Here is a 14,978-nt window from a genome sequence, read left to right on the forward strand (position 1 = left end):
AGTTTAAGAAATACAAAAGAGCGATATTAATTAGACTAGTTTAATATTAATTCTTATTAAAGTGACCTTCAAGATTTTTAATAATCGACAACACAACTGCTTAAAAAAAAATTAAAAAAAAAAGTAAGAGTGTCCCTGCGCTTATAAGCTGTACATCCGTCACAACTTGTGACATGTTTTCACGCATGTATACGAGGGTGTGCTGAGAAGTTGTGATAGTCACCATGAAGGAATTGAGGTAGAACCATATAACTTACACATTACTCTGCATATTCTCCACGAAGTGTTACACTTGTTACAACGCTGCTGCATCATTTGCAATCCTCTGAGGAAAAAAAAGTCTTTCCCTTGTTGCACGGAACTTTAACGGAAACCGCGTGATTCAAATTACAGGTATCCCTCGGTTAACACGGTTAATTAATCCCTCGATGTTATCGCGTTAATCAAATCTAATAATCAATGGTAAAAATTACAATTCGTCCATGATCGATTTCTGTATTAATAATTCGTTTTATGTTTGTACTCTTTTAGGAAAGGTAAAAAATGAATGCATAGTGAATGTTTAATAAATACTTGTACTTACATTATTTACTGCAATTTACATGGTTTATTTATTTTCAGTCTAGAAATTATTGAACAAAGAATAATAAAAAAAAAAATAAATAAATAAAATAAACCATACTATACTGACATCGGAGGTCGCGGTATCTCTCAGATACAATTCACTGTCAAATATCAGAAACCTTCATAGAACATGTGTTAAACCAAACTGACAGCAAAAATCATAAGAATGCGCAGCGACTCATGACCTCCAAGCTATACACTAAATTGTGAAAGAATATTTATATTAAACATTTTGCATGTATCCGTCGGATCAGCTGCGAGCTCCGCAGGGTTAAATGCTCGTTAATAAAAACTCTTGCCGCGTATATCAAGGGATTGCCGCAATTAATTTCGCAGCGTTAATCAAATCTCGCGTTTTGCTAAACGCGGTTTTGCTAATACAGGTATCCCTTAAGCCAGGGATACCTGTATTAGAACTTTTAATGCAAGCAGTTCGTAAAACGCGATTGTCCAGACGCGAACTTAACAGATTTTTTTTTTAGTTATTAAAAAAAAATTATAAAATAGACATTCCCTTAGGTCTAGTCTGTCTGCGACAATAAGGTGACAAATATAATAGCAAAAAAAACAAGGGGAGGGGGGAATGAATGCTCCTCGTACACCCTAAAACCTTTCGCATATCCTCAGAATACGCGTAGCACATTCTTTGAAATACTGGTATGATTGAACGTTGAAATTGAAACTTGCGCAGAACTTTTTAGTATTCTTGATTAAATTAATGTAAAGAATAGATATTGAATCTTCTTTGACGTGGGTTTGAAATTTAATGATTTTGTTCTCTAGAGTGTCTGTTATTCGCATTTTAGAAAATTATATCGTAAGCCTAGGAATTCTTGACATTTTTCTAATACGATACACTCGAATTTTAGCTTCTGTTAATGATGTCTTGATGCACGGAACCACCACGACAATCACCACAGATATGTTATCCAAAGTTTCTTGGCAGGTTTCTTTATTTAGTTAGTTACATCTGGAAGTACTTTGTCCCAACGGTAGGGCATTCGACCTTATAAGAATATTAGTGCTTAAATTCTTACAAAGTTGTATCCTTACTTGTGGTTGTTCTGGAATGAATTTTAATTGTTTGCTGATTCTCTTAGCCGCACGCACTGTTCAAATCTTGTAGTGACTTCCTCGAGCAACAGATATAATATCACTACATTGTTGTTACATCGCGAGATTTACCTTCATTTGAGGGGTATATTCAGATAAATACCGAATATGTATCACAAATAAATCTTCTGCAAATAACGTGTAAATATAACAGCTTGTCCCTCATTTAGTCAAAATTAGATTGACCCATGATAAACAGCAGTTACCCATGGTTAATTCTACTTGTGCGTTTATGCTAGCAAAGACGCTGATGTCCTTCTAAGCAGCCAATCAGAACAGCACTGACATACTGTTCCAATCAGCATGTATTGATTTCTGGATTTATGTAATTAGATTTAAATTTTACGGATGTTTAGAAATATCTTTGAAATTTCTCACCTTGTTAATGGTGAAAATTCATGTACTCGAGAAGACATTTTGTTTACTTATGATTGTGACGTTTCGCTTTGAAAAGTCAACCTTTATCGTTTGGGTATATAAGAAGTGAATCTTCTATTTTTTTATTATTTTTATCAATATTTATCATATATAAAGGGTATTGATATATTTATCAATACCCTTGGATTCCAAAAACTCATGAGTGCCCTAAAAAGGCCACTCTCTCTCACGTAGCTCAACAAGCTCTCAAAAAAAAAAAAAATGTCAATAGTCTTTTATCATCCCGAAACACCGAGCCAAGCATCAGCTGTACACAGTAGCAAGCAAAAATCCGCTACGCGCTGAGCTCTACTCTACATTGCAACAGACAGGTCCGCAGTACGCACGGCCTACTGTTCTGCCAGTAAATCCTCAGTTTCCGGGGGGGGGGGGGGTTTCCCACTGAAGACTTATGTCATCAGTGGTCAAGTGTCAAGAAGATGCCAAGGTTAAATCGATGAAGAAATCATATATTTTCCATATACAAGCAGAAGAAAGGTGTATCACATTACCAATTATATGGATGAAAGATAATTGTGGACAGTTTTTTTTTTTTTTTTTTTTAATTGGTGTTGTTTGTTTCGTTCGGCTGTTTAGCGAGCAAGACTTTCTATTAACAGTCATTGAATGAGTTTTAAGGAAATTGTTAATATATTTTGACCTTCGTAATAAATGTTTTTATGACAACCTCATCCACGAAAGGTTTACAGTTCTTCGTGTATGAGATAAGTCATGAAGTCCGTTGGATCTAGGCACTCTGCTCCACCGAATTAAATACGGTACCTTTTTTTTTTAAAGCTACGGCAAGCACGATTGGTAGTCTGACGCCATCCGTGCCATATCGGGATGCAAACAACCCACAGCATGTAAGTTGGAAAAGAGAAACATTTTCGCTCGCTCAATCCAGCGATTAATCCAAGTTAAAAAAAAAAAAAAATCTCTTGAAACGCAAAAGAACGCAGATTTTTTATGTTCAGGAAACGAGATCGAAGATAACTCCAAATGGAAAGTGGATATTTCGTTATTTAATGTATTCTTCTTGTTTTGTTATTCGTAATAGTTTTTGTCGTAAGCAATGATAGCATTCGCTCTGATGATGCCGCTCAATGAATGACACGTTGACATCGTTTAGTATGAAAAGCTTTCTTCTACATTTTTTCCTTTGCCTTTGATAACACGTATGATGTGGTACGAGAGGGGGGGGGGGGTCTGGAAAGTTCTGATAAATACCTAGAACAAAAATGATATTAAAGTTCTTTCGTAAGAAAGAACATAAGCTACCTCCATAACTTTGCTACTAGTACGTTCTTTCTTGCGGTTATACCAGTTGCTTTAATATCGTTTTTGTTCTCCGTGTTTATCACAACTTTCCAGACCCCCTCCCCGTATAGTTCGATTTAAACTAATACAGATATCGAGACAGTAATTTTATTGTTTTTTTCCTCGAAATCTTAGTCGTGATTTTAGTTTTATTGTCCTTTTACTTCAACAGTAAAAGCACAATCATGTTTTTTTTTTTTTTCGTTTTCAAAATGCTTCATTGAATGATTGACAAGTAATAACTTAGCTGAACTAGCGGCAAATAAGATGAGCTACGCTCAATGCGCTCGATTTTTTTTTTTTTTACTTATAGCTACGTAAATGTTCGCACGAGTCGTTAATCAGCGATCTTTCTGAACATCTGTCGTTTAAACATTGAAATAAAAGTTTATCATGCATTTAAACCGACTCAAGATTAATAGGGCACCAGGTCAGTCGGACTTATCTTTTTCTTTCTTTTAACCAGTTTCTCGTGAACTAATTTCGCACATGTTGAATAGCAACTTCGAAGTGTAGCTTCGCTTCGTGATGAAAGGAACCATGGCCTGCTTTTCAGGGAATGGGTGCTGCCAAGAAATGAGTTCCTTTCGCTGGGAGGGATATCGTTTACGATTCAGAGCATACCATTTCTGCAGCTAAGTTCCTAAAAAAGAATTTTTCGTAGTGTTGAAAGAATATTCATTAACTATAATAAGTCAACAGGTACAAAGATTGTATATATTTTTTTCTTTTTTGTTATCAGCACCTAATCAATAGCTTTGAAACATACCTTCATTTAGGCCATCTGTGTTATCCTGCTGTCTTCAGATAATTCAGGTGCTTTTCCTCTCATCTCGAGACATGCTTCACATATCATTCAATTTTATTGTCGCCCCCAAACATTTCATGTTTGGGACGACCACAAAATAATTTCCAACCACGAATGCGAATAAGAGCAATTGTAAATTTTGCTAACTTTGAGTTTGAGCCTCTGTAGGTTGCAGCCTTTTAGCCCAAAATGAAGGGGAAGAAAAATCTCTTGGTTACTGTGGAGTTCATTTGCACTTTGAATAATGATATTTCTGAGAAAAACGTAGCAAATGTCACATGATTAAAATCGTTATGGAAATATTCACACAAGTATTTTGCAAGAAGAACTTTATTTTTGGAGGGTCTACACGGTATACCTTTTGGTTAGGCTGTACGATAAGTATCTCTGCTCCAATCTTAGAAGAGATTAACACTTTCTAGGGAAAGGAATCAAGAATATGTTAATTTGTTAATAATAAGGCAAATCCCCATCAAATACTCCTTCATGAAACAGACCACTAAAGCACATTTCTTCCACACTTTATTCAGTGACTGTCCTACTCGATTGGCGTTCTGAGCTAAAATCATTTGTTTTCTAAATTTAAGACTTAAGAAATAAAAGTGTCCAGTAGCAAAGCACCTGTAACACTTTGTCAGAATACGAACCATTCACCAGTTTCTCTTTATGCGAATTACATCACACCTGTTCCTGTGTTTGCGATCATAAATCCCGACGTGGTAAAAAAAAAAAAAGCACCTAACCTACCTCAAAAACTGTTTTATCATATTGTTGGAAATAATAAAAATAAAAGTTGTAGACATCTCAGTACCAGATCATAATATGCTGCTATCTTAATTTACTCCTGCCAAGTTGTGGGCTTTCGAACTGCCTCATTGCATTAAGTGGTTATTGTACTCTGGAGTGCATGCCCAAGATAACGTTATTAGAAAGCCTAAGACCATAACGAAAACCTTATTTAATAGATTAAGCATCCAGATGATATATTTGTCATGCTAGTCTTAGTGATAACCGTTTTTCTTTTTATTATTACTAATAATTAGAAACAATTTCTCAATGCACATCAGCATTTGAATTTTTAATTTTACATCCAATCGAAATGCTGCAATTTATGGAGGTCTTTGATGAGCATGTGTGCAGCAAAGAGATCGTATTTTTCGAACTACTGGTCGTTTCAATGAATCCACGTGCTATATAAATATACTTTCTTATATAACTACTGAAGAAAGAGAGAAAAAACTACAACGGTAGGGTTGCAGAGAATGACTCAGATATGTTTTGCAACAGGGGTAAGCGTGGTGCAATCTCAGTGTATAAATATAAGTTTTTTTTTTGAAGAAGCTCCACAGTTGTCATTGCGTGAGTAGGGACGGTCATTTGGAAGGGTTTCTGCACCAGGAAATGACACAGCGTTTTTTTTTTTTTTTTTTTCATTTCTGAGCAAATTTCGAACACAGAATGAACACTACAGTGCTTCATTGTGCGTGTGTGCGCGCGCAGAAAGAGAGAGAGAGAGAGAGAGAGATTGCTTCTGTCCTACTTAGTTCTTCAATAAGCAGCGAGACAGGACAGGTACTTGTGTTATATCGGATTTCATCCAAACATAGGTCCAGCTACAGTTAACTTTTGACAACCTGCCAGAATAGAACATCACGTCATAGAGTGCATGCACGTTTATAAACAAATTATATGTTTACGTTCGACATTGACAGACTGCTAAATTAAATAAAGAACAATAATGAATTCAAAATATATGCACGCAGCAGAACTGTTTGCAGGCCATTCATCTTCAGGGCAAATAGTGATAACGCTGTTACGTAAGAGCTCAGTCGCTAACGACAATGCCCTTGGGTTAGGAAGGCCCCTCGGTTCAAACCCCGTTCAGGTCGTGAAGAATCGTTATAAGAACTGCTGCAAGTAAATCAACCTCTATCATACAAACTGGTAAGGTTCCCCCTTCCGGAAATTTTGGTTTCTCATCTCGTAAAATAGCCAAACACGCCAGGAGAACTCATTAAGTTCATAAATGGATTTTTGTTTTTGATTTCTTTCACCGAAAGAAATCAAAAAGGCGAAACTTGATGGCGCTTTCATTCATTTTTTATGTGGTTCCCACCCACGAAAGGTTATTAGTAAACTTATAGTACATTTGTATCATGAGTGGGCGGGCTAAGAATTTTTTTCCATTTTTATTAATTATATATTTTTTTTTATTTTTACATAGTCTGGAAATCCTGCTCTAGGGCCAAACATGGAACTTTTTTCAAGTCACTTCAGGCCTCCAATAAGTGGAGCCTTCAGTGACAGTTTGCTAAGCATTTCAAGATTCGCTTAAGTACTCTGTATCGTAGGAATACCCACTCCTTTTCATTCATTTAAAAGACCGTTTTAATTTTCGAACTCTTCATGTAGAGTACTATGTTGATGAGCATATAACAGTGGAGTTTGCAAAAGACACCCGTAAGCCAGACAAAAAAAAAAAAAAAAAAAAAACGAATAACGAGCGTTGGTTATCATTCGTTTCTGAAATAGTTGAAGGTCTGAATTGTCTCAACAGATGGAGCAGTTTTGTAATTAATATATAAAACTCAAAATCTTGTCATCTCCACGAGCGACATAAAGAGCGTTTCTGCTTTAGCAATTCTGCTCAGACAACCATTCATTTTTATTGGATAAGTAAGATTCACTATGTTGAAATAAACATTAGAATATCCCTGTTTAGAATGAAACATACTACTTATATATGTTCCTGTTGTCATACTTCGTCTATGCTGCTATATAATGTAAATCAGATATAACCCCTATTTGTCGATAGCACATTAGTAGACTGTCAATAACAAGTAAAGAAACTTCAGCAGATTGTTATTATTTGGGATTACGGCCAAAGCAAATATAGCTATGAATCTAGCTTATGTGTCTGTAAATTGCAGGTTTTTTTTTTTTTTAATGAAAAACCGAGTTTCAGGTTTTTTCTTCCTTGAAACTCCGGGTTTTCAACTAAACGTGAGTTAACTGAACTTGCGTTCAGTTGAAAAGTTTTGATAAAAGTTCTTCGCATCCGATACGGTATTCAAATCTAAGTCTTTCCAACTAAGGGGCATCGTCGATACCGAAGTGAGCTACGGAGGCTCCTCCGAACTTGAAAAGAGGTTACTACAGGATACATCTTATCAGTTCGTGACTTCGATTGGAGGTTGTTTTTCTTTTAATGTAGAATTTTTCTGAAAAATGTTAAGAAGTTGCTATTATTTTCCTTATATATTTTTGTTTTAATTTTTGTATAAAAATGAATAAAATCTGAATATCGTTTTGAATATATAAAACGATCTTCAGATTCTCTATAGAGAATCCTCAATTTTCTACAACAGTTTTTCTTACCTGCATTTTTTCCCTCGATGCACACTCGATAAATTTCACTTTTTTCCTCATTTCCCTATTGGTCATCTTCATCATCAACAAATACTCAATCGTATTAGTTGAACGCACTACTTTCTGGTGATGCATTTCTGTAATTTGAGTGATGGCAATCCTCTTCTGAAAATTTAAATGCGTTTATATTCCATCTTATTACGATTTAGAATGATTTTTTTCTATTTGTGATGAGCAGAAAGTGGTGGAAATAATCCTTTTGATAAAAAGCATTAATATTTTCGAAAATGTAATGGAAGATAAAATTGGAAAGAATTTTCAATAAGCGTTCATGAATGTTCAAGTGCATCAGTAAAATAATCGAGCAAAATGTGGTAAAAGGATTGAAATAGCTCCTGTTTCATTTATAAAGAAACGACGAATATTGCCTATTACTGTCTCAAGCGGAGACTGCAGGGTTTTTCTTTCTCAAGCTAAGCAGATCTGCAAGACACCAACCAATTAATAGACAACGCTACGCTGGTCCCATAGTTGCTTCCATCTGCAGCCCCTCACAAATAGTAAAGCAAGTCCTTTGTGTACATGTTTGACTTCAGTGATATTGTACTTTGCTGAAACTTTTGCCCCCCCCCCCTTTACAACATATTACATGAAATTTCCGATATTCAGTCATAAAATGGCCATATTATATTTATTTATTAATGAAAAAAATATGTCGGTGTTGGGAAGAATAGGCTTCCTTAAGTATTTACGTTTAAGGATTCCTTTCTAGGAATTGAATCCTTTCTGAAAGAAAAGATTCACTTCTGAAAGGATACTGAATAAATTTCATCAAAATCCTTGATCTGTACGACTGCTGATGAAAGACAAACGTAGTACAAGTGTCCGAAAGACTTGTTAGTACTGCTTTACTAATAAACAAAACGTCCCAGAGCAGGTTACCAAATGTTTAAAGGAGCGACTGTCCTGGAAAAAAAAAAAAAAAAAAAAAAAAAAAAAAAAACCTGTCAAACCAGCATCGCAGCAGGGAAGTTTGCAGGGTAATAGGGATTGGGTTTCAATTAGAATTATCGTTTCCTTTATGCAGATAGAAAAAAACAATAAATAAATTTCCAAGGGAAGGTCATATATCCAAGGAACTGGAAAAGCTTCACATCTCCTTAAAGTGTGAATAAATATTGACACGTGTAATTTGTCCTGATTGTTGAATCTAAAGAGTTTTACCCATAGGGGAAAAAATGTGTACAAAGCGGTATCCTATGTATTCTATTCAACTTTGTTAGCGAAGCTCATGTGATCTTCATAGGCGTAAATAGACGTATCATATATTTATGACACGCAGCTTATCACAAGTCTGTTGATAGGCGTGTACTCTGTCGATTCTTATTCAGAACTATCACCTCTGGAAAACTGAAAAAACAAAACACGAATTTCCATTCACACGAAAATACGAAATTCTCTTACAAAAATCACTTTAAATGTTATTCTCTGTGCTGTTCTTGTTAGTCTCAGTTTATTAATACATCCTGATCTAGGCAGAGAAGTGGGATGACTAAATTGATGACAAAGATGCCCGAAAGTACTCGTGGTGAGCGTAACATATTCAAGGTCGTAAAAAGACATTTCGATTTAGCCACACATCACTTCAAGGCCGCTTACGTCGAACTCATTTGTTATCATCGCACGCACGGAACAAATATCCCGTATAATTAGCATAGTCACAATGTTTGTCTTCCCCCGCACCTCAATTACAGTTGTGTTTTCAGCCTCTAACCGCTTTATTATTGTAACTGTTGCGCTGTATTATGAATTGTGTAGTACTTCTGTACAAACGCCCACCACGTGGGGATTTTACTATGAAAATACATTCACAGCTCTCTCCTATCCTCTAAGAGAATAGGAGACTTGCTGGCTCTTTACGACCTCTCTCTGGTGTTAAAGCTCACTCCATCCTTGTTGGCCTTAATACCCCTTTCCCAAGCTTCTGTGTGCCTCTCATGCTAGCACACAACGTGGCAGTTGCATGCTGAGCGCCGTTTTGCAACGTAATACGTGTGCGAGGTTGAATAAGTCGCTATTTTAAGAGTTCGACGTAAAATAGAGACGCTGAGGATAGGAAAGAGAGGGAGAAGACCTCGGCTGATTTAAAATCGAGAGCAACGTTTAGGAGCTAAGATTGTGAAGTTTGTTTTCTCCTGTGAACTTCTGCTGTCACTGGTAGCTACGCCCGACACACGGATGAAGGCTGCGTTTCTAGGGGTGTTCAAAGGTCGCAGTCATGGGAAGAATAAACAAAAGGCAGGTACACGTGTTTTTTTGCTTTGTAATTTCAATAACATTTTTATGTTTTAATTATTTTTACACCGCTGAATGGTTGTCGTGTTTTTTAATGTATACGAGTTGACCTCTTTTCGCGTTCTTTCGAATTATTTCATACGTAGGACTGTGAGCGTGCTTGCCACTTGACTGTTACGAGCTGTTGATAGAAACGGACTGCTCGAGTTTATACATCGAAAGCTATCACGTGTTGCCAATGATCGAGAATCTTCGTGCTTGTTCGTTAACAGCTTCGTCTGGTGAGCTGAAATATCAGGATTTTAATCGCCTCGATAAGGAGAGAACTTTCTTTATATTTTTGACAGGGCGTTATTTCATTCTACGATAAAAACTACTGTATACATAAATAATATCCATTTTCATTCATATTACTCTTACTTCGCTAGTACATACACAATACATTAATGTAATGCAAAAACCAAATAAAATTAGAACCTCAGAAGTGGTTAAATGTTTGATTATTAAATACGGTAATACCTGCATGCATAGACTGTGTTGATCTCCGTATTTATAATATTCCTTGTAATATATACACGTACACATTTCTCGTGAATTCTCTCCATGTGTGCGTTGAGTAGTGGTATGGGGTGGTAGTTCTGATATACGATATGGGAAAAAAACAGTGTCAAGGAAGGTGATTATACGAGAATATAGTTTAGTGGTGCGAACATCGTTAGATGTTAGCGATGTATCCACGTAGCACATAAGACCGTGGGGAGGGGAGGGACGCATGAATCCGTGGTATCACATTTCTTTTTTTTCTTTTTGCATTCATTTTTCTTTTGTAAATTTTATGATGAAATTTCTGTATATTGTGTTAGATTATCGCCAACTGTAGCAATAGTTGAAGACAAGTTAATTAGATAAATACATACAGAATTTTATGATGAAATTTCTGTATTTTTCTAATTTATATATTTTTTTCGGAACCTCGCATCTCATCTCAAAAAATCGACCATAGAACTCGCGCTATATTGACAACAATACGATTGTTAGGACTCTGAGATAATAGTAGTTATCTTTCCTACTCTCTCTCTCTCTTTTTACTCCCTTTAAGGAAGAAGAAATGTTTAGGGTATTTTCGGAATTTTCGCATCATATCTTATTAAAGCATTACTTGAATAAGATATGATGAGATATAATAAGATTTACTATTATTATTTAAGCCTACCATACTATACTGCCTTTTTTTCTGTAATTGACAGGACATTATGAGGCAAAAAATTCTTATACATGTTTTTAATTCTCTCTTCTCAAAAAAATTGGAAACCTCATCTTTTGTTACGTTCGCTTATCCCGCCTGATTCACGGCTTTGTTTTCCCCACTCCTCTCAGTATTATCTGTGGAAGATGAACAATTTTATCACATTCCTATCAGGCATTGTCACAGTCATTAAAAAGATGTATTGTGGGAATAAAGACATTCTTCCTTTTATGGATTCATGGAGGTGCCTTCCGAACTCGTCCCACTTTTTGATATTGCTTTTTTTTCTCTTTTTCGGTTTATCAGTTAATTTTCCTACCATTCCGTCTGATTCAATTAGTAGTTCGCCAATTTTGAATTCGTTGTATCTCGAAGCCGTTATCGCTATAAAATCTTTTTTTTTTTCTTGTAATCAAAGGCGACCTACAAAACCAAGCTAAATATAATACTAATTATTGCTATGATTTCAATGATATGATCACTCCTTACATTTTGTTAATTCAAAAAGGACGTTTATCGTTAATTATAATTTTGTGGAGCAGCAATTCATAAAGGTATAATCTCACTTGACTGCAGAAATGTGCGACGATTTTCAGAACCACCTGCCTTCTGAATAATTCCCAACAACTGTGATCGATGTAATGACACTGCCTTCATTTATTCAGCCAAGCATAAACCCCCCATTAAAGATTGGAATGCGAAGATCGCGTGATGAAGTTACTGAGAAGCCTATACGCCAATTGTACTGGCTGGTTTAAGCAAAATATAGGTTCGGAAATCTTGTATTTTTAATGGCGGTTTCTTACACGAGAGGTTGTTCAACCTTATAGTACATTAGTAATGTGGAGGAACGAAAAGTTGAAGACCAACTTGTTAACATTGGATTTAAATGTACAGATTACGCTGTTTAGGAAATCCTTACATATGAAGGAAGCTGTTCTCGACCAGTTTCCTAAATATACTTGACTACACAACGGTTCTGGTGACAAAGATCGATGTAAGGCACTAAACTCGCTAAGATCCGTTTCAAGGTGTACACGGTTACACAATCATAAGTACCTGACTTCTTTAAAAAAAAAATGTTTGAGCAAAGCAACAAGTAAAAAAAAGTATTATATACTTTGAAAATCAAAAATAGTCCAAAATGGATTTTATTTATAGTTTCAGGTAAGAGCAATCGTAGTTCGTAGTCTGTGAACTTACATGTTTGTGAAATGCCGTATTACATTTAGGGGATTAAAAATGCAAGAATAATTAAGTTATTATTAATTGGTCTTTAGTGATCATTGCTTTATTAATAATGACCCTTATTTATATTAATTATTGATAGTTATTGATTATTCATTAATAATTCATTTATTATTCTTATAAGATTGTCTTGAAAAGCATGGATTCCATCTGCCTTCTTAAGTCTAAACTAGGCATTAACGTGGCGTTAACACAAATCGCTAAATTAAATGGCATGTTATGATCCCTTTACATCAGTCCTTATAAATTTACAAGATTATTTAAAGAATCATGCGTGGACTTACTACATCATCCAGATCTCATGGGAAGTAGTATTAGTAGTCATTGTAATTTAAAATGTAATTGCTTTAACATTTATTTTAAAACAATTACATTTCCACATATGCTCAATATGTCTTTCTGGTTGTTTTTATTAAAATTTTCAGCCACTTTTCTCTGTAACCAGCATTCTCTGACATTAATCTCGATTCTCTCCTCTAAATTTAAGCCGTGAGTCCAACCATTAATCTGAAAAAAAAATTACAATAATTTAAGTTTTAACACGTTCATTGCCAATCACGCGATACGAGCCCTCACCAAACGGCCGATCACGCGTTATCGCGTGGACGTCGTTAACTAAATAAAAAAAAAAAAATTTGGCCACCACACGAAATTCCAATTTTCAGCTTGGCAATGAAAGTGTTAAAATGTGAATTATTATTTGAAGGTAACTAACCTTGTTTGAAAATACATTTTTCTCCATTTTTCCAGATTTTTCGGAACACACCGTATTGACCCTTATCTCAACCACGATATTAATATGACAGTTTTAGGTTGCAATTTTTCGTGAGTCGAAGTTGTAAGGGGAAAAAACTGTTTACTACTCTAATTTCTAAGCGATGCGTGAATTTCTGAAGGGCATCCAACTTGCTTTGGGCGCTGTGGTATACCTAGAATCAGCCGTCCTGGTGACGTAGGGAACCTCACTTGAATGCAATACGCTTGCTGTGACTTCAACACAGTGCAAACGCTCTCCTGTTCGCAAAAATGATCAAGAAAAATGGATTTGTTGTTTTATCAAAAAATAAGAAGCTTCGAAGTGATATTGAGTTAATGATATTGAGTCATTTTCAGTGAATAAATCATTTCTTATTTAAAATTTATATGGATTCCTTTTGGCCTTTTCTTGAGGTTGTCATTACTACTGCATTAATACTTCTACAACACACTTCCTTAAGTGGGTCGTCTTTGATAAAGAGCTGAAGAACGAATCTTTTGTGCGCAATTTAAGAGGAGCATTCGTAGTGGGTTCAGATGGAACTATTTCAGCAGTTCACTGCATAGGTTCTTATATCTGACGGTAATGATTTCCATGGCAACGATTCTTTAAATTATCAAAAATCAACAACGATAACTAATTGTCACTTTTCTTTTTAAAGTTTTTAAGGTAATCAAATAGAAGTCGATAGTATTGAATAGCATACAGATTAGTCACGCCATCTGTAGCCGAGCAGGCGAATTTTGTTTGGAATACGAAATTTTGAAAATTATCCGCGCGAAATGAGTTTGTGCTTTTATAGAATAAAAAAAATAAAAAATCGCCGACACATTATTTCCTGCTGCGGTTCCGTCATTCGGAAGTAACAGGTTTATTAGCACGTGAACAAAAAAATAAAAAATAATAAACAAAAAAAAAAGTGGTCGGCCATGAAGTTTCGAAAATCAAGTTGCGCTACCTCTTTATATCCTTGCCATGAAACTCACGAGGCTGTCATGGCAAAAAGCCCATAGAAGTTGCTACTTCCTTGCATTCTTCAAGATAGAATGACTGACAGTAAGAAACGGCTGTGTGTTCGTGAAAAATAAAGTGAGAGATTACTTATTGACAAGACGATCGCTTATATAAGTGAATGCTTGCTTTTCATTCTTTTCATTCGATTTCTTTTCGTTTTCATTTGGATCCTGTGAAATAATCGTAGGTATCCGCTGTGGTACCTACGATTGTGGCCGATTAGAATTAAGCGTGCTGTTCGTGTATAAGTGTAGGCCATGTGCAGAGCAGTTGTACGAACAGCCGGTGGTTTTCAGAATTAGCTGCTATTAATATAAGTTATTAATACTTTCTAGTGAATCAGTATTTTTTTTTTAAATAAAGAACCGTTGGCTGCCGACCTCTGCTAGAGGAGGATTCTAGGTCGACAAACAATCTCGCTTTCAGCGCTCTGCCAATTGGCACTTATAGAATGTGGAGTAGTGGTACACGTCGCTGCACATATGAAAATTTCCTCACCTCATGCCCAGTGACATCGTTTGTCTAAAAACTACCATCAAAATTTATAGAAGTTCATCTGACACGAAAAAAAAAATCAGTTTCTCAGAACTTTTATGCTCTTTTTTCTTTCAAAGATGTATGTGATCCATCTTAGAGAAGTGTATTTTCAATTCTGGTCAATCTTACTTCTTTTAACTGAATTTATAAAAACCACTCATATTATATTCACCAAAACCACTTAGATTCACCTTTCTTACATGAACTCTCTGTACGATTGTTTGGTATTT

General features: G+C 35.5%; 1 protein-coding gene across 2 annotated transcripts in view; it reads left to right on the top strand.

The window, feature by feature from the left end:
- The window catches only part of Sarm (sterile alpha and armadillo motif), a 184,398-nt gene that overhangs the window by 34,098 nt on the left and 135,322 nt on the right, over nt 1-14,978 (top strand). Inside the window, exon 1 of one of the 2 annotated variants that reach the window (XM_090391662.1) lies at nt 9,814-9,953. The exons of the other annotated variant lie outside the window; for it this stretch is intronic. Coding sequence (XP_090247788.1) covers nt 9,930-9,953 — 24 coding nt within the window. The 5' untranslated portion in view covers nt 9,814-9,929. Of the gene's footprint in view, nt 1-9,813; nt 9,954-14,978 lie in introns of those variants that run through there. 2 annotated transcript variants of the gene reach the window in all.

Source organism: Typopeltis vanoorti, chromosome 4 (assembly GCF_054136105.1).
Source record: "Typopeltis vanoorti isolate ZY-2024b chromosome 4, IOZ_Tvanoo_1.0, whole genome shotgun sequence".
NCBI lineage: Eukaryota > Metazoa > Arthropoda > Arachnida > Uropygi > Thelyphonidae > Typopeltis > Typopeltis vanoorti.